Source organism: Chaetodon auriga, chromosome 16, assembly GCF_051107435.1.
Source record: "Chaetodon auriga isolate fChaAug3 chromosome 16, fChaAug3.hap1, whole genome shotgun sequence".
In the NCBI taxonomy this organism is placed as follows: domain Eukaryota; kingdom Metazoa; phylum Chordata; class Actinopteri; order Chaetodontiformes; family Chaetodontidae; genus Chaetodon; species Chaetodon auriga.
In genome coordinates this window covers 6,264,671-6,288,119 of record NC_135089.1, presented here as the reverse complement: position 1 = coordinate 6,288,119, position 23,449 = coordinate 6,264,671, and the positions used below count along the sequence as shown (strand labels likewise).

At 42.4% G+C, this 23,449-nt stretch overlaps 2 protein-coding genes across 2 annotated transcripts; one reads left to right on the top strand and one right to left on the bottom strand.

Moving 5' to 3' along the window:
- Positions 1-2,677: 2,677 nt before the first annotated feature.
- Positions 2,678-9,526, bottom strand: wnt9b (wingless-type MMTV integration site family, member 9B). Its single transcript, XM_076752126.1, has 4 exons — positions 8,788-9,526; positions 7,913-8,166; positions 6,043-6,308; positions 2,678-4,585 (listed from the first exon to the last, which is right to left on the bottom strand). Exons 1-4 carry the CDS (start codon positions 8,871-8,873, stop codon positions 4,124-4,126), a joined length of 1,068 nt encoding a protein of 355 aa, XP_076608241.1. The 5' UTR covers positions 8,874-9,526; the 3' UTR covers positions 2,678-4,123.
- Positions 9,527-10,252: 726 nt separating this feature from the next.
- arf2a (ARF GTPase 2a) lies at positions 10,253-18,942 on the top strand. The gene is made up of 5 exons (XM_076752127.1): positions 10,253-10,324; positions 15,339-15,493; positions 15,631-15,741; positions 15,831-15,955; positions 16,738-18,942. The coding sequence occupies exons 2-5, from the start codon at positions 15,349-15,351 to the stop codon at positions 16,897-16,899; spliced, it is 543 nt and encodes a 180-aa protein (XP_076608242.1). The 5' UTR covers positions 10,253-10,324; positions 15,339-15,348; the 3' UTR covers positions 16,900-18,942.
- Positions 18,943-23,449: the final 4,507 nt, after the last annotated feature.

Here is a 23,449-nt window from a genome sequence, read left to right as displayed (position 1 = left end):
GTGGGTTGAGCAATTGCATTAGTCATTTCACATTCCAAATTCCTACCCCATGCCGTATTCACAACTCTCTGTCTCTCTCTCTCTCTCTCTCTTTCCTCTTTCTTCTGCACCAAATCCATTGCACCCCTCATCCTCTTCATCATTTAATTTTCTCTCTGTGCCATGTCAGGGTGTGGGGATTAGGCCCAGCACTGATGCTATCTAAGTGGCTTCTCTTCAGAGGCGGAAGTCTTGTCGGGTTTAGATGTTTGACCTGGGGCTCAGAGGTTCCGATTACAGGACGGGACTGCGCTTTGTGTCCTTGAGCAAAGTATCCACCAAGCCTTCCACGCTCCAGTTAACATCTACTGTTCTTACACAAATGAGTGATGTATAAACCTGAAAGCTATGTACGTTGCTTTGGATAATATCTGTTTGCCAAGCAACACAAATATAATACATATCTCAAAAAATGCTCCAGTGCCAATTCATCTTCATCTATCAGAGCACCGTGCACCGCTGCAGCCCATAGTAACCTTTACCTGAACCAGGCCGATGCAGACACGGGGGATAGTGTTACCGCCAGCGTCACCCTACATTATCTATGTCATTCAGTGTCTCAGGGTGACGGAGAGAAGCTCCAGCATACAGCGGGCCAACTGTAGTCCACGCCCGCACAGGAAAACCTGACTACAAACACGCACTCACATATCACTCCCGCTGAAGTGACCACAGGTGTGCACATGGCAAGTATGCACACACACACACATATGCAAAAACCTTTCTGCCCTCACCTGTCTCCTGTCAGGACTGTTTCAAACACACACACAGGAGCTTGCACACTGCACCCCTGCGCCGTCCAACCCCCCACCCTGCTCAAAGCAGCCACCCTCGGGGCTTGTGCGTGCGAATCCGGCTGTGGACTCAGCAGCCCCCATCGCTGCACCCCCTCCACTCAGGGTAGTGAGGGAAATGAAGGCTTTAGGAGTTCATTATAAAACAACAACAGCAGCAGCAGGGGATAGGCCTCCTGGGGCCACAAACTATCCCTTCTCATCCCTCCATCCTCATCTTTTTCCTTTATGTCCCTCAGTATCTCAACCCCGGTCCACCCTGCTCCCAGCGACACACTCCTCTCTCTCCTTCCTTATCCCACAGCTCTGCAGAGAATTTTTAAAATACGCCATTCGTGCTGAATGAAGTTAAATATTGATCCGCAATATTATAATATGACGAGTTAATATAGTGAGTCAGTAGTCTCAACTTATGAACTTGCTTGACCTCAGACATCAGAAAGACGGCTGACGCATTTATGTATCACCGAACTGAAGTTTCCAACTTTATTGTCCAAGAGGGGAAATTAATATTGAAGCAAAGGATACAAGCGAAGGTTTCTGTTGGTCATATACTGCTGTTATTAGATAGACGAGAACATATTGCTGCTGTCCAGTGAAAACCTCAACAGCAGCCCTGTTTTCAGCTTTGTGACAGTGTTTTGTGGCAAGTGGGAGAATTTCCTCAACCCATAAAGAAACGCTTAAGCCGTCAGTTAAAAATTTGGAGGTACATGGTTTTCATTCCAGAAATATACGAGTTTTACTGCTGGAGAAAATACTTTTTTATTAGCAATGATGACACTTTATGAGTGCAAAAAAATAACTTTCAAAGCATTTTCTCGATACATAATTGATGATGGAGATAGATGTGGAAGATAAAAAGAAAACTTGATTTTTCCGCAGTTGCATTGATTCTCTGTTTACACAAGAAAAACCTTTTACCCTTTGGACATTTGGCCCATTTCGTAGCTTTATTGAGATTATTCATTGCAAGGCCTTCCTAAAAAAAAAAAAAAAAAAGCTGACTCTTGCCCCCAAGGAATGAAAGCATACTCATCACACTGAGAGATAATTTGCTCCAACAATACCATATACTGTACATCCATTAAAGGGATTTTTAAGGTCATAAAAACTCAGTAATTTTGAAATTGTCTTATAATTCACTGCAATACTTTGATTCTCCGGTTGATGTTCTAATAAGGAATAATAATGTGTAATCATAGTAATTAGAGGGCAACATCAAAAGCACCAGAGCACACACTATAAATGCCTCATACAATAGCTCCCTGTATGCTGTAGGTTCACTGATGCCCCGCAAATGAGTGGAAAGTTATGATTCACGGATAATAGCGCGTAAACTGCTCTCATCGTCATTCTGGGGCGGCCAAATGTTACTTTCTGATGGTGAACCGGGGGTCAAATGCTCTGCAAGACAGCATTCTTCCCAGTCATCATCTTTGTCATCATCGTTATTATGATTGTCATCGTGGTTGGTGCGCTGGCTGGAGGCACAACACCTGTAAGCGTGTCCTCCACCCACCCGTCCACCCACCCCATGCATTTAGCAGGCGGTTGAGGGTGATGCAGCGAGACCACAGGCCTTTCAGATGAAAAGGAGGGCAGGGCGGTATCAGCAGGAAGTGGTTTTTTCCCGATAGATGCAGGGCAAAGAGTTTCAGGCAGGTGTATTGCCTCCCTGTTGCGTGTGGAGCGTTTGTGTGTGTGTGTGTGTGTGTGTGTGTGTGTGTGTGTGTGTGAGCACGGTTGAGGGTGAAAGCCTGCAGCAACTGAGCAAGACACAACGACCACAAAGCTCTTACAAAGTACGTCCATTTATTAATCTTATTTATTTTAAATAAGAATGTAATGCAGCGAGGTTAAAAAAAAACAAAACACATTTGCTTTTGAAATATGGAGACATATATTCCCAAATTCAAAAGAACTGTACAAAAATCTAACGTATGATCTTTAAAACAAAGGACAGGACACAACTCTGCATAGCTCATAAATCTGACTGATATTTGCCAAAAGATGAAGTGAGGTAGAAAATTATGATTCCACATTGTCATACGCCTGGAGCCCTGACATGAGTTATATTCATATTATATATACAGCTCAGAATCGCTCAAGCAAAACATAAACTGGCCAATAAAATAAAGCCTTTGGGTCCGATGTGCACTTCTGACCTGCACACATGGACACATAAGCGTTGTCTTGGATGTAAGCATAAGAGAGTAAACATGGTGATTTTCTTTGATTAGCAATTTGGGGAAATAAGGAGTGTGATTAGCCCACTTCAAAGGCATTTACAGCAAATATGTGGCTAAATTAGACTTTGAAGACCAAATGGTTCGGTCAGGCAACTTTAAACTTAAGTTGTAGCATAGTGTGCGCTTCTATAAATAGAGGAGAAACCAGAGGAGGGCTGATACGTCCACAAGTGTTTTTCATTCTTTGTTTTTCAAAGACAGTGTTTGGTGTTTCCTTTACAATTACCCCGGGGTATTTCCCTTTGTTGTGTGGAGCACACATCAGGCTACATGTAGAGATTTCCATAGACATTTCCATAAGAGCAACTGAAACCCAGCTTGGTTCTTCACACAATAACCATGTTAACGCGTGTAGTTACAATGTGTATCAGTGGCATCAACCACCCCTCAAAGCTTCCAGTGGATCTATTTTCTATTTTCTAGCTTCCTCTAAACTTAAGTGCTTTTTAATCAGAAATGAACCCAAACACAGCAGACAGAAAGACAGACAGGTGGATTCCTTTTAAGGCCATTTTAGCCTCAGTGGCGACACTCATTTACAAAAAGGATAAAGTGGAAAGCAGCAGGACAACAGACACAATGACTGATACAATAAATAGTCAAGTGGAAGGGGCCAATGCAATTACAATACAACAAAGTCACTGTCGGTCCCCCTGCAGACGGGGCTTTGACGTCGTACTGCTGGTGCCATCCAGTCCAGTCCAGTACCTGTTTTAAGAGCTTGTTTCCCTCCGTCCCAGAAGAGTGGCGTTTCAGTGCATCCAGCGAGAGAAAAGCAGAGTAGTTTGAAAACATCCTCACCTACAGTAAGCTGCTGCATATCAAATCAGCGACGATTAGCAAATAAACAGCAATATTATAATGTTACAAGTGTATGTTCCTCCCCAAATAACATGCGGGTCAGAGTGCAGATCTGCAAAGACATGCTCTGATGTGAGATCCCTCAGTGAATATAGGAGCTTATAGTTCAGCCATGTCTTTCTTTTGCTTTTTGTGGGTCTTTGCACACTGCTTATGTTTCCTCTATGTCATCATCTGCTATGCGTTTTTGCAGGTGTACACCTCCTCCTCTCTCACGCATGTCTGACACTCCACGTGGCAGCACCAGCGTACCTGGCAGTGGCAGGACAGGCTGGTGAGGCGCATGGCGGTGTTGTAACCACGTCCACAGCACAGACTCTGACAGCTGGTGTCTTTGGCACATGACCGGCCGCCTGTACCTGAGGAGTAGCGGGAGGGTCTGCAGAAGCTGGGGGACTCTTCCAGGTAGACCAGGTCAGTAGTGCGGAGGCTCTGGCCGTGGCGACGGGGGCCCGCGAGCTCCGTCTCCCCGGTGGCTGCGTTGGTGACGCTCAGCACTCGCACTGCCGTGTCATATCGATACTTCAGCAGCCGCCCGGTGTCGTGGAAAGGAGACAGCTGCTTCCAGCAAGTCCGTACAGCACAAGAGCCGGAGACCCCGTGACACTTGCAGGTTGTTTTCAGCCCGCTCTTCACTGCCTGAGATGGGAGAAAAAAAGCAGGAGAGGGGGGAAAAAAGGGATGTCAGTTCCTTCAGTTTGATTCATGACCTGGCCTCTTATCTGGGAGGTCTATCTGGACAGAGTGAGACAGTTTCCTGCAGGGTGGGCAGGGGGTTAGGGGTGGTGGTCTGCGGATAGTGTGCCTTTAGCCCACCTCAGTCAAAATTTTTGACATAGTGGGTTGGGGGGACTGTTCAGCATGTCGTTTTTCATTTGCCTCACATTTCTCACTTGGACAGCTCTTGCAATCTTTTTTCTTTTTTGCTCAATGTGTTGAAACTAGCTCTGTCTGCTTCCCTCCCGTCTCTCTTTGCTGAAGCCTGAGGCATAGGTGACAAACAGTGCAGACGGTGGAATCTCTCCACCCTGTTCTTTGTACATGCCTGCTCATGGAAAACATTGATAAGAATTTCTGTGCAGGAAGTGCCAAAAAATATGTAGCAGCGGTTTGCGATGCTGCCCCTGATTTAGGTTAATAGTTCACTGGGCTTGGTGGTCAGTGATGAGAGCGCGATCACTCAGCCTGAGAGCTGCTGTCGTGGCGGGGGCCAGAGACAGGTCATTCAGATGGGGCCAGAGGGGACCTGTGGGTTGAAAAGTTCTGCTCAGTTCCTCCCTTTGCAGGTATGAACCCCTCAGGGGCTTCAGAGGACCATTACCAAGGGATGGGGGGGCATTTCATGTTTTTGTTAACGCGGCTCGTGGTCCCTCTCAACCACGTTGGTGTAAAGTGAGGAAAACATTTAACTGAGCAAAGATGAGATAAGGCAGTTGCCCTCAGTTCTTCCTGTTTGGCGTTGATTCTTTTTGTCTCCACCATCTCTGGTTCTATCTAGGTGTGAGCTGCAGGAGCAGGACCCTGGGGCCTGCTGTTTCGGAGCTACACAGTGGCGGTTATGAACATTAGGTGGATTTATGATGAGCACAGTGATCCAGTAAGTGGAAAAAAATGCTCGCTCGTATATTAAAAAGAGGCCACGGTTATAATCGTTCTCTCTGACATGAGACCTTTAATTTTCTGTAGGCCCGCACAGCAAGCTTTATCATGCCTGAGAACACCTGGCTCCAACGATCCCACCGCCGTCTCGTCGCCCTGCTGCACTGCCTCACCCTCTGCCTCTGTATTATCCACCAAGGCCAACGACGGCAGCAAATAAGGGGGCGTTTATTTGGCTGGCACTGTGCAAAATATGCAGGTGAGGATTACAATTCTGCATCCTCTGATGGCGCTGGAGTGTGTCAGAGGTATAATTGTCATGTAAAATTGCAGCCCAACTAATTGAGCAAAGTGTGGCTCAGGTATAGGTCATGTTTTTGATGCCTTGGGCTTGGGAGGCAACCTCACTATAAAGGGAACGAGGGTGCGATTTCGCTGAGGCACATTTGATGCAATATTTCGACTTCCCTCCTTTGGCTTTATTTGTTCACGCTCACCCGAATTCCAACGTTGATGTTGTGGGCGTCGACCTGAGCCCTCAGGTCCTTGCTGACCCTCTTCTGGCCGAGGAACTTCTTGAGGAACTTGGTGCTATATTTCAGGTTGTCACCGCAGACCCCCCACTGCCACGCTTCCCGGTGCTGGATGCCGGGGGAGTCGTCACACGTGCACCTCTCCATTCGACCTGAGCTGCACGCTTTGGCGAGCGCATGGGTCAGTGCCGCAGAGGACACTGCCAGTAGGAAGGCAGTCTCCTTGAATGCTGGGATAGATGTGAAACACACCAGAGGAGGTTGGATAAATTCAGATGCACATGAGAGGCAGATTTAACAAGCTGAATTTACAGAGATTTTAATACAATCCTGTTTGTGGCATTGAAGACATGTCCTCTGAGTGCTATGTATATCTTAAGGGATTAATACATAGTTCACAATCATCAAAATGTCTTTTGCACCACAGAGTAAGCCTTTAAAGCAAAGTGTTTACAAAGTGCTCACTACGTCGTCATGGTTTACTACAACCTCAGCATTATTCTGCAAGTTTTCTTGTGTCATAATTCCTCTTCTGACCTTTTCTTTTGGTTCTGCACTGTTATTTGCTTCGCCCAGAGCCATCACCAGTATGTATTTTGATCCAATTAATTATTATTTTGACTAGGAAGGATTTTCCCAGATGAAAGTGGGTAATCGTGCCACCCTTTTCCTCTGGGAATGGGCGCTTTCCCGAGATAAAAATAACCACAGGGCTTGAGCGCTCTCCACCGCACCACATTTCTTGGCTTTCTACTCCCTCATTACCTCCGTGCTGACCTGTTCATGTTCTCCCACACACTGATATCCATATGCATAAAGCCTGGAAGATCCTTAAGCATTTACTGTGCACAGCGGGCCTGCAGGGGACTTGAAATATATGCAAAACGGTGATTTAGTATGGGCTTTTTTTTCCCCAAGTGGAGCTAATCAATGGTTGTATCGAGTCATGGGAAAAGCATTCAAGTAGGCAACTTTTGGAAACTTTTTTTCAGGGGCTGAATCAAGTGACGGAACTGTGCAGCACATCTGAAGTGACACAAAATGAAAGATTGAAGGGTTTGGAAGTGTCACCCGGTGTCATGGTCACAAATGCTTCGGCATTATATTGGCCAGAAGAACACAGTCCCAAGTCTAGTAATGTTTCCAGATGCAGCACGGCTACATACTAGCTGAAGCTAATTTCCATGTTCTAGAATCAGTGAGGACATTTTAGATCGATTCAGGTCTTACTTTAAAGGTCAAAATCATAAGACAGCAACAACCAATACAAACAAAAGTAAATAGTCAAAAAATATTTTGTTTGCACTGTAATAATAATACAATTATTATTAATTTAATTTTTTTCTGTGATAATTAACATTATTTTATATGAAAATATATATTTGAATTTGGTTTGTGGGTCGCACCGTCAATAATAATAATAATAATAAAAAAATCTATATTAGTATTTCATTAAAGGTAGACAGGAATCATGTTTGATTACTGTCTCCAGTCTTTATTTCTTCTCTCACTACTTTGGCTGTAGATAATCTCTGTAAGACAAACTGATGTTGGTGCGTCAGGGCCATGCAGGCAGATCAGCCCAGCACAAGCTTTCGGTGTCTTGCTCAGAGACACTTTCACAGGACAGATGCTTTTCTGTAAACGCACCGCAGATCATCTAAGCGAGTCGTGGAGGTAAAAATCGGGCAGCTGTGCAACTGTTTCACTTGGGGGAAACCAGGATAAAGACGTATGGAGAGGCAGCGAGTTTGAACCGCGCACTCGCAGCTTTGGATGACGGGTCAACTGAAGTGCTGAAACTAAAAAGTTGAAGACTGAATGAGTGGCGTACCTCTTTTCAAAAGGCTTCCTCGGCCGTCCAGACTGCAGTTCCAGCGCTCATTCCTGAACTGATACCGACACTCCAGGAGGCTGAGGCGCACCGACTCCCGCAGCGTCTCGGCCAAACCCGGTTCCCTGCGACACAGCCTCTTCTGCCGCCTGGTCAGAGTCATCTGCTCGCACTGCTTCAGGTGGGCCTTGCCTGTTGGAGGTTCATTGGAAAACGGACCTGGTAAAAACACCAAGGGTTCTCGCCCTGTCAGCCTTAGAGGAGGGGAGAGAAACATTAGAAATTACGGTGAGTTGCATTTGTAAGTAAGCCGTAGACAGATGCAATGCACTTCTCTAACTTTGAAATAAACTGTAGATCTACACTATTACGATGGAATAAATAATTATTCTATCACTTCCATTAAATATGTGACAATGGCGAGTTAATCTGTTGTTTGTTTTGCGCTGTTTACTCAGTCTTGCTACCTGAAAAAAATTCATTTCTCTGTCAGAATATTTATTGTATAATTTTAGTTTTCTTGATTGATGTCAATACTGTAAATAATAGAAATCCATATACAGGAAAAAAAAAACATTGGTAATCACCAAATCCAGGAAAACCGCGTAAAATAACCACGTAATTATGATTAAATTGGTTCAGATACATCTTAAATTACCACTGGTGATAAGTATTGCTTGCTGCAATAAATTAGCTTGACAATTAGCAAAAGACAAAAGGTTTCGAAATACACAATGACGATTTATTGCTATAGTTTGTGCACAATTACGCGTGCGCAATTTGGCTAAAGTTTGCAAAGGTTGTTGTGATTTCTTCTGAACAACAAATGCAATGTATGAATGTGAGGGGCAGAAGTAAAAGGGAAATCGACTGACCCAAAATAAGCTGCAGAGTGCGAGAGAAGGATGCAGAGCGCGATGAGTCGCAGTAGGCAGGCGGTCCGTGGGAGCCTGGAGCGCATGGTGCCGGGTTGGCGCTGCTCTTCATCTCGCTGATTCTTCAACGGAGAAAGTCTCTGCCGTCTGGTCGGCGCACCTCTTTAAGGGGCCCCACATGCACACAGACTTTCAATCCAGTGCGTCAGGCCCAGTGGTTCGGGGGGGTGGGGGGGAGGGGGCATCATCATCTTGCTGCACCCTTATTGGATTCTCTCGATATTGTTACTGTATGTTCACTCCCACTGTAACGCCACCCAGGTGGTTGGAGCTACAAAATGACTGGGTTTACCTGCGGTAATATCGAAGTCTCGAGTGCACCTGAGTGCCCATCCCGAGGATGTTCAGGTCTCCAGCCATCCTGGTCACACGCTGAACACAAAACCTCAAATCTAGCCCATTTTATAAGCAGGGAAACTCCTTTTCTTTGATGTCAGAGGTTTTTTATTTGTGGTCAGTCTATCTCAACTCCTCCTCCTCCTCCTAGCGTTTTCCACTCAGATTTTACTGATGCATAAATTGTGATTCTGTTGATCAGTAGTCTTGAAAATGATATTCAGCATCTTTAAAAGCAGCATGGTGGTTTCATGTCTGAAGCTCCACCAGACCCTACGTTTACCCCATAAGGTTATACTTAATAGCCCATTCACTCTGAAGTGCCCTTGACCAACAGGTTGTATTCTTCACCATATTACTTTTTAGACATATGAGTTATTACATTATAATTATTGTGATTAGGCAGTATATATCCACCAATCATGAAAACAAATTAAAGCGCAGCATTAAAGTGAACCCTACCGATGCTAAATGGATGATCCATGAAGTCTGAGATTAAAGGACACAAACATACAGTGTATTATTAAAGGCACTATATCCGGTTCCTGCAATCAAACTACACCCAAACTTCATTGGTTCCTTAGAAACAAGCCAACCATGGATGGAGCCCCATCTAGTGGATTCAATATAGAAATTCAGCATGGATGTTTGGTAAAGGCTGACCAAAGTACGACAAAAGTCGAGGAGATAGAAAATGAAGAATACATACCACGGCTGCATGGCTAGGGTGCAGATGATTATTTATTATTTTCATTTATCCACAGATTATTTTCTTGATTTGCTCGACAAAATGTCAGAAAACGGTGAAAAAAGCCAATCAAAGTTTTCTAAAACCAAAGGTGACTTCAGATATTTTCCTAGGGACAGGCTCAAATTTCAGACGTTTAACACAGTTAAGGCTCTCTATTTTTCTCTCTTTTAACCCTGCGCGCTTGCAAGTTAATAATTCTGACCGCACTCCATGCCGTTAGGTAGCGCTAATGTACCATTTTGATATTTGCTCCCGTCATAAACACAAAGAAGAAGAAGAAGAACTGCTTGATGATGACGAAGAAGACCATAAAGAAGACGACGATGCCGGAAAACGCCATTTTGCTGTTGAGCAGGACCAGTGACGAAGGGTCGAGAAGCATTAGTAAAGGTAATTTTACGTTACAATCATTATTTGGAAATAGTTAACATCAGAGTTTCATATATATGTGTTTCATCTAAATAAGGTTGGAGATAAATAACCTGCTAACTTCTTTAATGTTATATTTTGCTTTAAGTTGTGGAAGCTTGAAGCCGGACACTTCATTAGCTGTTTCCTTAGCAGTTCAACTTTAGCGCGACCGTGTTTGCTTAGGAAGTTTTTAAACACTTCATCTCTTAATATAAACTCCTCCTAAATAATAACCACCGAATCCACCCGCAAGTGTCGTCTTTGTGCGTAGTTATTTGTCTTAGCCATGTTTTAGTTAATGTTAACATTATAATCCATGATTCCTAAAACATAGATAGCAAGGCTAACTAGCTAACATTAACGAGTTTCCATTCGGGTTAACGCTACCTCCTCTTCCTGCTTTATGGCTAAAGTTAGCTCGCCAATAACCAGAGCATTTAAACGCAGGTACTCACCCAAATAGGCAAACTCACCGTTACCTTTTGTTAGCAGTTAAACCTCATTTAGTTATGTTACTTAAGCGTCAACGGATATATACTTTAAAACATGCAATGTTAAACATGTTGACGCTGGCGTTTTGATTTATGGGCAGTGGAGTCAGCTGACCGACCTTAATCCAAATGGCTTTAGGGCAGTGCAAAACAAAAGATGATTTTTATTTTATTTGACTAAGTACACATGTCTATTAGCATCGCAGGCGTCTATCTGAAGGCAGGTAGGTGCCGTACCTGTCGATCAATGCTCTTAGTCAATGACGTTAGCCCATGAAGTAACGTGGCACGGAGCTCTAGTTCCGTTTCAAAAATGATCTCGTCTGATTTAAATAAGCCGCCATGAAAATAATATCGCAGACCTCGAATACTATTTTCTGTGGTAATGTCCAAAAACCTTAATACTCCTTGCGTCGCGTTGTCAACAAGAACCTGTCATTCCTGTCTACTCAGGAGGAGCAGCAATTAGCAGGACGTCCTCATTTTTCTAACCCCAACCCAACCCTACATGACTGAGTGAAGTGCTGTGGGAAAAAAAAGTCTTAAGTATTGTAAAGTCAGAGGCCATATCTTCAAATCGTTTGCTTTGTCCAATCAGTAATATTACTGTAATATGAAACGGATAAAAGCTGAACACTGCCAATATTTGGCATTAAATGATTAATTGATTAACAACACAACAGCACTACATGATTATGCTGCTGACAGTGGAAGACCAGATTTGAGGTGACGGTAGGAAGACCTGGGTTGTTTTCAAGGGGACAGAAGGAACCAGTTTTCTCTTCTTCTTTTTTTTTTTTTTTGGTTAATTCACATGATCATCCATGCTTGCAAGTATTGAGTTACCTCTCTCATGTCAGGGCTCCACTCGTCTATTTTGCTCTATCGCTGACCTTATTGTGTAACTCTAAAGTAATTGGCAGTCAATATAAGCCTCATTGTTTCTTCTGTAGCCTAAGGTATAATGCACCTCGCAGGGCTTCTTACTTGAGCATGTTTTGTCTGTTAATACAATAGATGTTAGTAAATGAGCTAGGCTCTGTATTGTGTCTCCATTGTGTTTGATGGGTTGTGCCAGTCGACACATAATTGGCCGTGTTATGTCAGAGCGCTGTAGTTAATAGACATCAGCCTTCACAGTCTTAGTGTCTTGAAATGGCAGAGGATCGAGTGTGATGCGTTTAATTTGTATCTTTCCCCAATTTAAATTGATTTAGCAAGCCCTAATATTAATTTGTTGTATATTATATGCTGTTTTAAACGATTACTTCCCGCCCACAGATTTTGTTTGGCATATTGTGGATACCTGTAAACATAATGTGGAGAGAAGAAGCAGCGTTGTTTGTGAGCTTTGTTATGATAGCACCTGGGTAGATCGGCTAGGTCTTGTGCTAAATTTGTTGCACCAAAACAACTAATGTTGCCCTCAAGGTGATCTTACCTTCAGTTTGTTTTCAGAATATTGGAGACTTTGGGAGCTTTTATTCACTAATAAGTGTTAAATCTGTTACAACATCATTGAAAGTCATATTTTTTCCTGTACATTATTATCTACTCTGTCTGTGTGATGAGCTATGTTATGTTAAACCAACGTATAGATGCACCACAGAAGCTGTATGCTTCACAGCAGGCCCTCCACATACTGAACCTCCTTCTTAAATGGATCCTCAGTATTTCACCACATTGCACTGTGATACATTATGTGCATTATATGACAGTGAGCCATGTTACATTTGATTAAGGCAGGTATTTTTAATAATAATATCAAGGTGGAGTCAGGTGGGACAATTACACAAGCTTGGTTATATTACCACACCATTTTACATTCCATTTACACTTGAATGCAAGTATTGTGTTACCTGCCTCGTGTCAGGGTTTCACTCACCAGCCCTACCTGTGCACTCTACAGTTTAGTGAAATCTTGTACCTGTTAATGTTTGGGTGGGCTTTTAAAATGTTAACTTGCTGGCACTGCTTGCAGTTAAAATAATCACATTGAACAAGGCTCCTTGTAGTTCCCCACCCTTTGTAACTGTGTGCAGTGAATTTGAGGAAATGTCCTTGTAAGACTGGTGGATTGGTGACTTTGTAGGTCATCTGACATCATCAGCCTCAGCTGCTGGTCATAAGCACATACTGTAGTATAGTTATTTTTAAAATACTGCATAATGGTATTTACACTAACAGACAATATTCACACAACCAGCCCTACAACAGCTGTACAGCTTTCCCTGCTTTTCTCTAAAGTTTCAGAACTTGATTTACTGGATAATTTTACATATTAAGGCCTCAATTGAGGTTGTTAAAACTACAGAAACACTCCATCCACTTGCAGTTGTACTGTGATTGTAACGTAGTGATATTTCTTTCACCTTATAAACAATCTTTGGCAGAGTACAGACACCAGCTGCGGAGACCACACAAACCAGACTAATTTTATTTTGGTGACATGACCTACCTACCGCTTGAGACCTGAAGTAATTTTAACTGATGAAAATGACTGTAACGCTTGCTAAAAAGGAGAAGTTGCCAGCTGAATGTATTGTATGTTTTGCTAATAAGAGGGAGGAGAGATAACAGCTTCATTATCATCTGAGCTTATAGCCAATTAGTCTATTTTGCCAACCGGGGAGCAAGAACAGAGTCAGTTACTAGTGCAAACAGATTTCTTACATCAACAGACTCAAATTTTTACTCGTTTTGCATTGAAATACTGTACTAAAGACCCAGCTGTCATTAACGAGAGCAGCGTGATTGCAACAGTAGCAGGCTGAGGTGCAAACAGGTGAACACAGAAAAAATAGGACCAGATTTAGATTTCCAAGCAACTACCTGTTCTCTTCAACTACAGTGGAGTATAATTTCAAGAGAACTTTTAGCTATCCAAAACAAAAATGGTAAATAACAGGTTTTGGTGTGAGCCCCTCAAAATTGAAACAAAAGGGCCTTTTTCTCTCAACTGGACATTTTGCGTCGTCATCCAACGATTACAGACAGAAATCTGTTGTACACAAGGCAGTGTTATCAATTTCTACACTGACAATAGATGCAGTTGTCCATAATCCAGCACTGCCAGAAGACATGTTGTCATCTTAGTTACTCACTCTGGCTGTTTCAGAGCTCGAAGAATGTGCTCTGTTTTCCTCACCAGTGCTTATATCTGTTGCACTGTGAATGTGTACATTTAGCACATAGCTGAGTATAACAAGCTCAGACATGTTGTCTCTCGTTGTCAACAGACATTGTGCAAAAACCTTAAACCCACCGAAGGATCAGCAGGTGGTAGGTTAAGGAAAACACAACAGACATATCGTTTATAGCACCATAGCACAACTTCTGGAATATACTGACCACACTGGTTGTTTATATCCTGTTTGATTTTCAGCATAATGTGACTACTAAGGATGCAGAATCTGCTGAATGTTGCACAGTTTCAAGTGTTAATTTGCAGGGTCATAAATGTGAGAATATGCTGCTTTTTTGTTGTACATTTTAGCAAATGAACCCTCTTTGGATTCTGTTGGTCTGAGACAACAAGTTATTTGACTATATCACTTTGGCCTTAAGGAATTTGGGATTTTTTCATTTGTTTTCCGATGGTTCATAAAACAAACAAATCGAGAAAAGCACTGACAGATTGACTTGATAATGAAGTTAATTTTTCCTGCAGCCCTAAAGTCATTTGTCACATCCTTGTACATTAAGTACATCATGCTCTCTGACATGTAACATTTCAAATTTTGTGGTAGCTGTTTCTTATTGTTGACTTTTTGTAGACTAAATGATTAATAAACCAGTAATGAAGGTAAACATTTGTATGGGAACGGGTACCAGAGATTTCTGCATTGAGGCGCAGCGAGCAAAGGCTCCCTGTGCTCAGACTTGTTCAGAAACTATGTAGCTTAACCTGACTGCTCAGTGCAGGGAAAAAATGTCTTTCAGGCAGACAAGGTGTGATGCCGGGCAAACTCAAGTCTGGTTCATCTGGTCCACATACAGGTCTGCGTTTGTCATCCGACCTGGTTTCTTGACCTCTGGTCTTTGATGGCAGTTTCTAGGTAGACATATATACATTTACCATTTAAGATAAAATAAGACATAGATTACACCTTTTGTTTTTGGTTTTTGAATGGCTTTATAGTAGAGATGGCCCTGAGCTGATTCTGAGGATCAGTATCAGGGGCCCAATTTGAAGAACTTCAACGATTTGAGCGTACAAACTCAATGCTTTTGAATCAGAACCTCACAAGATGTTCATGAAAAGTACGTTGTGTCAGATTCAAGAGGGCGTGGCTGTTACGTCAATGTGCCAGATGCATTCAATCAGCATTTAGGTAAATATGCATATTGGATTGCACTCTGTATCGGAAGATGCTCTGATCAAGACAACAACCGCTGCAAAGGTGGAACTTTAACACTTTGATAACCTTTCTGTCGTCGTTTACCGTGTGTTATCGGCATTTTAGAGACCTGACCACTCAATATTGTTTGTCCTTCGACAGGTGAGCCAAGATGGGGGCTTTTCAATCCTTGTTTTCTAAATTGTTTGGCAAAAAAGAAATGAGGATCTTGATGGTCGGACTGGATGCCGCTGGAAAGACCACCATCCTGTACAAGCTCAAACTGGGAGAAATTGTTACCACAATCCCTACCATCGGTGAGTCCCATTCTGCAACGTCATGAGAAATCCATAACTTAACACCTATAGTGACTGATGTCCTGCCATTGGTAAGAAGACCATGCATTGTGACATCTCAGACGTTTTTATCTCTTTGTTTTTCCTGTCGTCCTCAGGTTTTAATGTTGAGACGGTAGAATACAAGAACATCAGTTTTACAGTGTGGGATGTCGGCGGTCAGGACAAGATCAGGCCACTCTGGAGGCATTACTTCCAAAACACACAAGGTGTTGTGATGTTTTTAGATCTTTTCAAACCTGTTGTTATCCACTGTATCCACTTCTTCATACAAACCTCACCTCCTTTCCATTTTCAGGCCTTATCTTTGTGGTGGACAGTAATGACAGGGAGCGTGTTGGTGAGGCCAAGGATGAGCTGATGCGAATGCTGGCTGAGGATGAGCTGAGGGAAGCCGTGCTGCTTGTGTTTGCCAACAAACAGGTGAGTTGAGTCATCGTCTTTAAAAAAAAAAAAAACAAGCATCGTAAGTGCAAGAGCATGGCCATTGATCTGTGAACAGGGGATTGGCCCACTACCATGTGATTGCAGATTGCAGAGGCAGGTGTGGCATAAAGGCTGGAAAAGTGGACAGGGAGGGGAAAGTGTGTAATAATTTAAGCTTATAAACGTAGCAGTTTTGAATCATGATCTTGAATATTTCTAGTTGGTCCTGGAAAATAAGGTGCATCGTATTTAATAAGCTACAGCTTTTATTTCTGTGTCAGATACATTTGTGCAGCGTTCGTGGTGTCAGTGTCGATCTGTGTGTGATACTGTAGTTTGATTGTGAATGTGTACTCTGTCGCTGTGTTCTCTCAGTGCCCAAGACAAATGTCTCCTATGGGAGACGATAAAGACCACTCAAATTTAATCAATGTTTAAGTAAATATGAGACTCTGTATCAAACCGATATCCAGCATTTAAATGACTGTTCGGATCGGAATCAAAGCAGTAAGATAATATTAGTCTGGAACAACAGTGTATAACACCCAGACTGTCTTTATAGGCTTGTGCATGTTTAATTTACATTGTTAGTAAACATTTTTAAGGAGTTGCATTATTACAATTTTAAAATGGTGAATAAGAACACTGATGCAGATCAGTTTTGTCAGTTGTCAAGTCACAATAAAAAAAAGCAATCTGTGCAAAGCTGAAAGGGAGTGTTATGTGCTATTTTTCTTCTTCTTCTTGGTAATTAAATGTTGTGTTTTCTGCTCTTTCAGGACCTGCCCAATGCCATGAATGCAGCTGAGATCACAGACAAGTTGAGCTTGCACTCTCTGCGCAATCGTACCTGGTATATCCAGGCCACGTGCGCCACTAGTGGTGATGGTCTCTACGAGGGTCTCGACTGGCTTTCAAACAACCTAAAGAATGCTAAATGATCCATCACTCCGCCTCCAGTCTGTCATCTGTCTGCAGTGTGATGGGAGGCTCCACTGGTCCTGGTCTGATTCTCTCCTCTCCTCTTTTCATCTGATGTCTTGGACTTTTGGCCAGTGCTCCCCTGCATCTGTGTACTGTATGGGTGTGTTTGGATGAGTATTTTTGGATGAATGAATGTGTGTGTGAGCTGAGTGGGAGCAGCCCTGCTGTGCCTTGAACACAGTTAACTCTCAAGCACCTCATCCCTCCAATGTAAGCACATCCAAAGGCACTGGTCTCCACAAAGCAAAGAGTGACACAGGGTGTTGAGTCCTGTGTGTCATCTGTCAAGAACAACAAACAGTAATACCGTTTGTACATCTGCTCATGACATTAAGGCCTTTTTGATAATGGTTCATTCACCCTGAGAAGCCGTACAATGTAACCCATGTCTTGCTTGATACAATAAAGTGACATCCCAGATCAGTTCATATTCTTTCGACAATTAATGGTTTTTGGTCATTTCAGTTTTTACTGCTTCAGTGAACACTGGATCATTTTTGATTCTCTCTCAGTCGAATTCTTTAGATTTGTAGTTGAATTGGCAAGTCTCTATAGTGTAGGTCCTGTTCATGGTCAGATCGTGTCCTGTTCAGCATCTGTTCCTGTCGACAAGTTTCCCCATTTGTTGAGCAAGTTCTTCAGTTTTGAATTCAGTTCAGTCCCCCCTCTGGAAGTTTGCCCTCTCATGGCTGTGACCCTGATATTTATTTACATGGCGACTTGTTTTACATTAAAAAGTCATGACCGGGTCTAGAAAGACAAGTGATTTGTGTTTATATTGTGTGGAGGTGTGTATCTTTGGGATGCTGTGAGTTTCAACTACATCGAGTCCACAAGAACAGTGAGGCCTTTTTAGAGTTGCTTGCACAGTAGCCTTTTATTTACTCATAGTCTTATGCTCTCTTGTATGTAGTTCTTTCTGTTAGGGTCTAGTTTGTTTTTTTTTTCCCCCTTATGTTGATTTACACATGACCTGGTTACCTTAAGCATTAGCTGACGTTCCAGGTGTGTAGTCTCTTGATTAAAAGGCTTTTGGGACCAATTGGTTGGATTTGGAAAAGGGCTCGTTGTGTTTGGTTCAGTTTTGGATTTGCCTGTAGATTGTGAGGTCGCCGCCTCCTGTGTTTTTTTTTTTATTTTTTATTTTTCAGAGGACACATGCTCTTGAACAAATTGTCAGCGCTGTGATAGACGGTACAGTTGAATTGGGAGTGTGTGCTCTGGCCTACTGTATGAACCTGCGCTGTAAATGCTTCCTCAGTGTGTCAGGCTTTATGGTGTTTTTCCTGCATGCAGCCAGGGCGCTTCCCCTGGATTTATTGTCCCTCCGATGCCATTTGCACAACCTCATCAGCTTGCACATCACAGGCCCATGTGAAGACAGTGACATCAGCATTTACAAAGAACCCATCCCATTGCTCTATACCAGCAGACAGTTAAAATGTACAGGTAAGAAAGTTGCACCAGTTAACCCACTAACAACAGTTTCCCACACATCCATTGATCCCAAAGGCTTCTGCAATTAACAGGAAACCAATCTTGAACTGTGCACACCCCTTACAGCGTGAAGATGACTCTAAGGTCATAATATCACACTGACCCCTGAAGGAAAAATCATTTTCCCCTTTTTGTGTTTTGTGAACTGGACATGTAGGTGTTTTCTTGAAAAGTTTGAGTAACTGATTGACTCTTCTTTTGGGCTTTCTTTATCTGTTTGTTATGGTATTTGCTAAACATCTGTAGGGTTCGTAGGACAAGTGACAAGATCTGGTATACAGCAAGAAATACAAATGTAAATAATATGTAAGAAAATGTATTTTAACTTGACATCATCCACCTACTCTTGTTCAGACGTGAAGCTTTAATTTTCAAGATTGTTTCTGTACAAATGACAAGGTATGTGCATATGTATTTCTTAATTACCTTTTACGCTTTTTTAAACCCATCTTGTAACATCTGATAAATGCACTATAATAAAGAGATCTCTATTGTAAAACTCCTTCACTGCCGTTGTCATTGGATAACTCAAAATTAATCCAAATGAGCCATGAACGCCTCACAGTGATGAACAGAACAACTCCTTTTAAGTCATATTGAAAGTGAATAAATTCCCGTAATAAAACCAAGCCAGTGATAAGTGTTTATATCTGGAACCATGCATAGCTGTGAGTGTATGACTCAGAATCAGATGCTTGAGACTGAGACTGAAAATCATGTATCACTGGGAAAAAAAAAAAAAAAAAAAAAAAAAGTAACTTAAAAAAGTGAATATAGAAATTTTTATTTTGAAAATATTCACAGGAAGTTAGTATGCTATCATGTAAACATGTTTAGCAGATAGACTATTATACCATTCATTCAGCATGAAAAATACTACTGTTACTGTTAAGTCATGCTAATGACTACATTGGATGATATGAGAACGATATTAGCACTGACTTTGACTTGGGTATGTTTACAATCATTAGTGTTCACTGCCCTCCAGTGGTCACAATGAGAAACTAGGACACCTCATAAAACTACCAGTGAAAACTTTCGAAACAAAAGGGACTGCAACGTTCCTAATAATCTGTCCACAATCACAATTGTGACAGTATTTATTCCATAATGTTTGACTGTATTACTAATGCAGGGGCTTACGTTATTTGATATCAGCGTGTTGTTAATACAGAAACATAGACCTTGCTACTATATGAATATCTTTTCATGTGAATATGAATAGTGAGTATAATGATCTGTTTTATTTCCACTGGAGAATGTGCAGTTGTAGATTTAGAAAACAAACAGGATCATCTAACAGTCTTTCCATTAGTCAAGCTACTTGCCTAAACAAGACTTGAAATTGACAAATTTAATGTAATGTTGCATTTCCTGCCTTCGACCACTGGAGGGCAGTGAACACTCATAATTCTAAATACACTCAGGCACTTACACTTCCGGCACATACTTTCAAAATAAAGTAATGAAAGGAAAAAAGTATTCACCAAAAGTCTGTGAACATCTCTAGCAGGTGCAGAAAGCTGTTGTTGACAGCTCTTCAATTACAACTACAATTATCAACCGTAACATCTATACTGGTAATATGTGTGAATGAATTTAACATACGCAGTCTGGCAGCATGGATGGTGTTCAAATGTGCCAATAAGTAATCCTCCGTGGCTTCAGCGTGCACTACAAGAGAGATCTCCTGCTGTGGACTGCAGCAACTTTACATAAGACAATACCGACAGGAATTTTTCAGCATTTTGGGGCAAGAGTTAGATGGCAAGTCACACAAATGATCCATCCAGCTACAGATCGAACACCAAATACACCCTGACACTAATGGGAGTCATTTTTAGACATGTTCCCCTCTCACAGGTCTGAGGTACAGCTTGTAGGATAAGATATTGGGTTAATGAAGACTGATAGTCCCGAGGGACAGAGATGGCGACGCAGCGAAGATGAGGGTCTTTTCCTGACAATCAAATAGCCTGCAGACCACTGTTCACCCTCATTTCCCGCTCCATCTAGATTTCAGGTGGCCAATTCTCCATAGAGTTGTTACCTTGGAAACAGCACCTTATGTATTTATAGACAGAGACTGAGGAGACATGGAGAAGAGGAGCAGGAGACATGGACTGTGATACAGGGAGCACACATGCACCGGTGCAGAGGGATGGGGGTGCAGTTCGTCATCCCTCACCTTGAAGGAGCTGCCGGTCGCCCTTTATATTGGAGTTGCAAGACGCTTGCTGACCTGATGTGAAAATATGAGCTGAGCTGATTAATATCTTCTCACAGCGCCGTGGATCTGAATCATTTTCACTGCTTCAACACATTTGCCATCAACCCTCAAGTACATCGAATCTCTCCTGCATAATCTACCTCAGTCTCTCGCCCTCCCCGCCCGGCCAATGAAGCTGAAATGAAGCTGAAGTAATTCTAGCAGGATATGTAGGATCACGCACGCTGCGCTGCACTTGACCTTTGGCACCTGCTCTCTCGCTCACCTTGATGTGTGACATCACGCTCTGAAGTTTCACCACATATTAACCCTTTGTTATTAGCATCCATATGTGCGCTAACATTGTTGCTGCTTCCCCATGACCTCCTGTGGTGGAAAGTAACCAAGTACCTGCTCTCAAGTACAGTTTCATGGAGATTTCAGATCTTTGCATCCATGTGTGATTTGTATTTTATGTGCGTTAATATAAATATCCTGGTCCTTTTATTTACTGCAGCGGCTAAGTCTGAGTCTGACACTGCAGGTCAATATTTTGTGTCCACTACAGCATTTTCTATCCGCTCAGTGCGTGGAAGTCCAGCATTAACGATCACTTGCATTTCTTGGCCTGCAGAAGTCACAGAAGGTGCTCAGCAGCGTGCCTGTGGCTGGACTGGTATTTTCAATCCTGTCCGCCCACCCACACACGGCACAGGAAACAGAGTTCACCAGCGTCTGCACCTTTCCATAAAGACGAGTCATCTCTGGCCTTTCACATCTCCATGGAAACACAGGATTTGTCCAGGTGATCGGCAGCAGACGGACGCTGAGGCCAGGAACTCTTTGATTTCACAATCAGGCTGAATCTGTTGACTTGCAGGCGAAGAAAAATGTGTGAACAAGCTCGAGCATTGAATATGAATAAAAGCTTTGCTCATAAATTCAGTCACTGTTGTGTTATGTTAGTGCGGACACTGTCGCATGTTTTACCACCTGTATATAACATGTAAGTTCAATTGTACTTTATTTTTTCCCCTTCATTCTCCTGTTGAGGTTTAATATGTGAAGAGTCATATTGATTTGGCTTGTCAGTGTACAGCAGGTCACCCATTAATTGTACTGTCAGTGGTTCGATCTTCAGCTCCTCCTGTTCACACATCGATGTGTCCTTGAGCAGAAGACACTGGAGCTCATCGGCAGCGGTGGACAGTAACTAAGTAGATATACTCAAGGACTGTACTTCTGTACAATTTTAAGGTACTGCACTACATTTATCTGACAGCTAGTTACTTTGCAGATTCAGATTAAAAAATATAATCAACTAATCAATCTGTCTATCTATAGTTTATACACACACACACACACACAAACACACACACATATCTGATGCTACTGTGCACACTAACGTACAGTCCATTAACCATTTTAACGAGGTTAACACAAAAACACATTTTCATACAAACATTTTAACACACAGTAACATTACAACGTGCACGTGCAAACCAAATATGCATTTACACGACCTGAAGCTCATTCAGGAGAAGACGCGTTTTCTTTAAATCTTCTAACTGCAGTGTACAGGTTGGATTATGTATTTGATGACAGGAAGAAGAAGAAAAAGTCACGCCTGACCTGACAATCGGTACTCGCTGTAACGTATATCCAACGCACCCTCTGAGATGAGGCGGCGTACTTAAATTGGCGGTGCTCCCTCGGACCGTGTTGTTAAACTCACCTGCTAACGCTGTCAGGATGACTTTGCTCCCACCTCAGTTCCTCGGTTTTTCGTCATGTCAACTGTCCGTCTCGAAACCGCTCCAAACCAAATGGCGGAGTACGCATGGCCGAAGGCAGGTATTATTTATGCTAACATGGACGTCCTGGCGCCGTTATTACGGGCTTCCGCTTGGCTGGATGAGCTAGCTATGAGGCTAACGGCGGCTAGCTGCCATGCTACGAAGCTAATGTCTGCTCTTGTGTGGCTATTGTCTCCCAAAACTATCAAAAGTAACAGTGCTTATTGTGCAGCAGAATGGCTGACAGATATATTATTTAATATTACTGAGCTGTTTTTACTGATGCCAAGCATTTTAATGTTGCTGGTTGAGGTGGAGCTAATTTCAATGACTGTAAGTTTATTTACTAACATGGAACAACATGTTTCCACTAGTCATGTTTTATGTAAAATGTTTATTTATAAACCGTAACTATAGATAAAGTTTGGGCACTGTTTAAAATGTAAATAGAAACAGAATGTGATGATTTGCAAAACACTGAAAATATTTAAATATTTAACTGAAAATAGCTCTTGGACTCTTTCATGATGGAGCCATGCTGTTGTAGCATGTGTGCTGAATGTGGTTTGGGATTGTCTAGCCGAAATAAAAGAGGCCTTCCCTGAAAAAGGCATCAACTTGACAGCATATATTTCTCCACAACCTGTAAATGTGGTTCAGCATTAATGGTGCCTTCACAAATGTGCAGGTTACCCTTGTCATGTGCATTAATGGGCCCCCATACCGTCACAGATGCTGGATTTTGAACTGTTCGCTGGATGGTCCCTCTTCTCTTTTGCCCAGAAAATGGAAATATTTAAGTACACTGGCAATACCTCAGTTATGTCATCTATGTTTTCTTCATTTTGAATTGTTTCTATGGTGCAACATCCTGTAATACAAGTATTCTTTTTTATTATAATACTTAAGATCCACTAATGTTGACAGTGGATAATAAAAGATCAACAGATCAGCACACAGCTATGGAGACGTAAAAGGCAGTTGGTCTGAACAATCCCATCACCC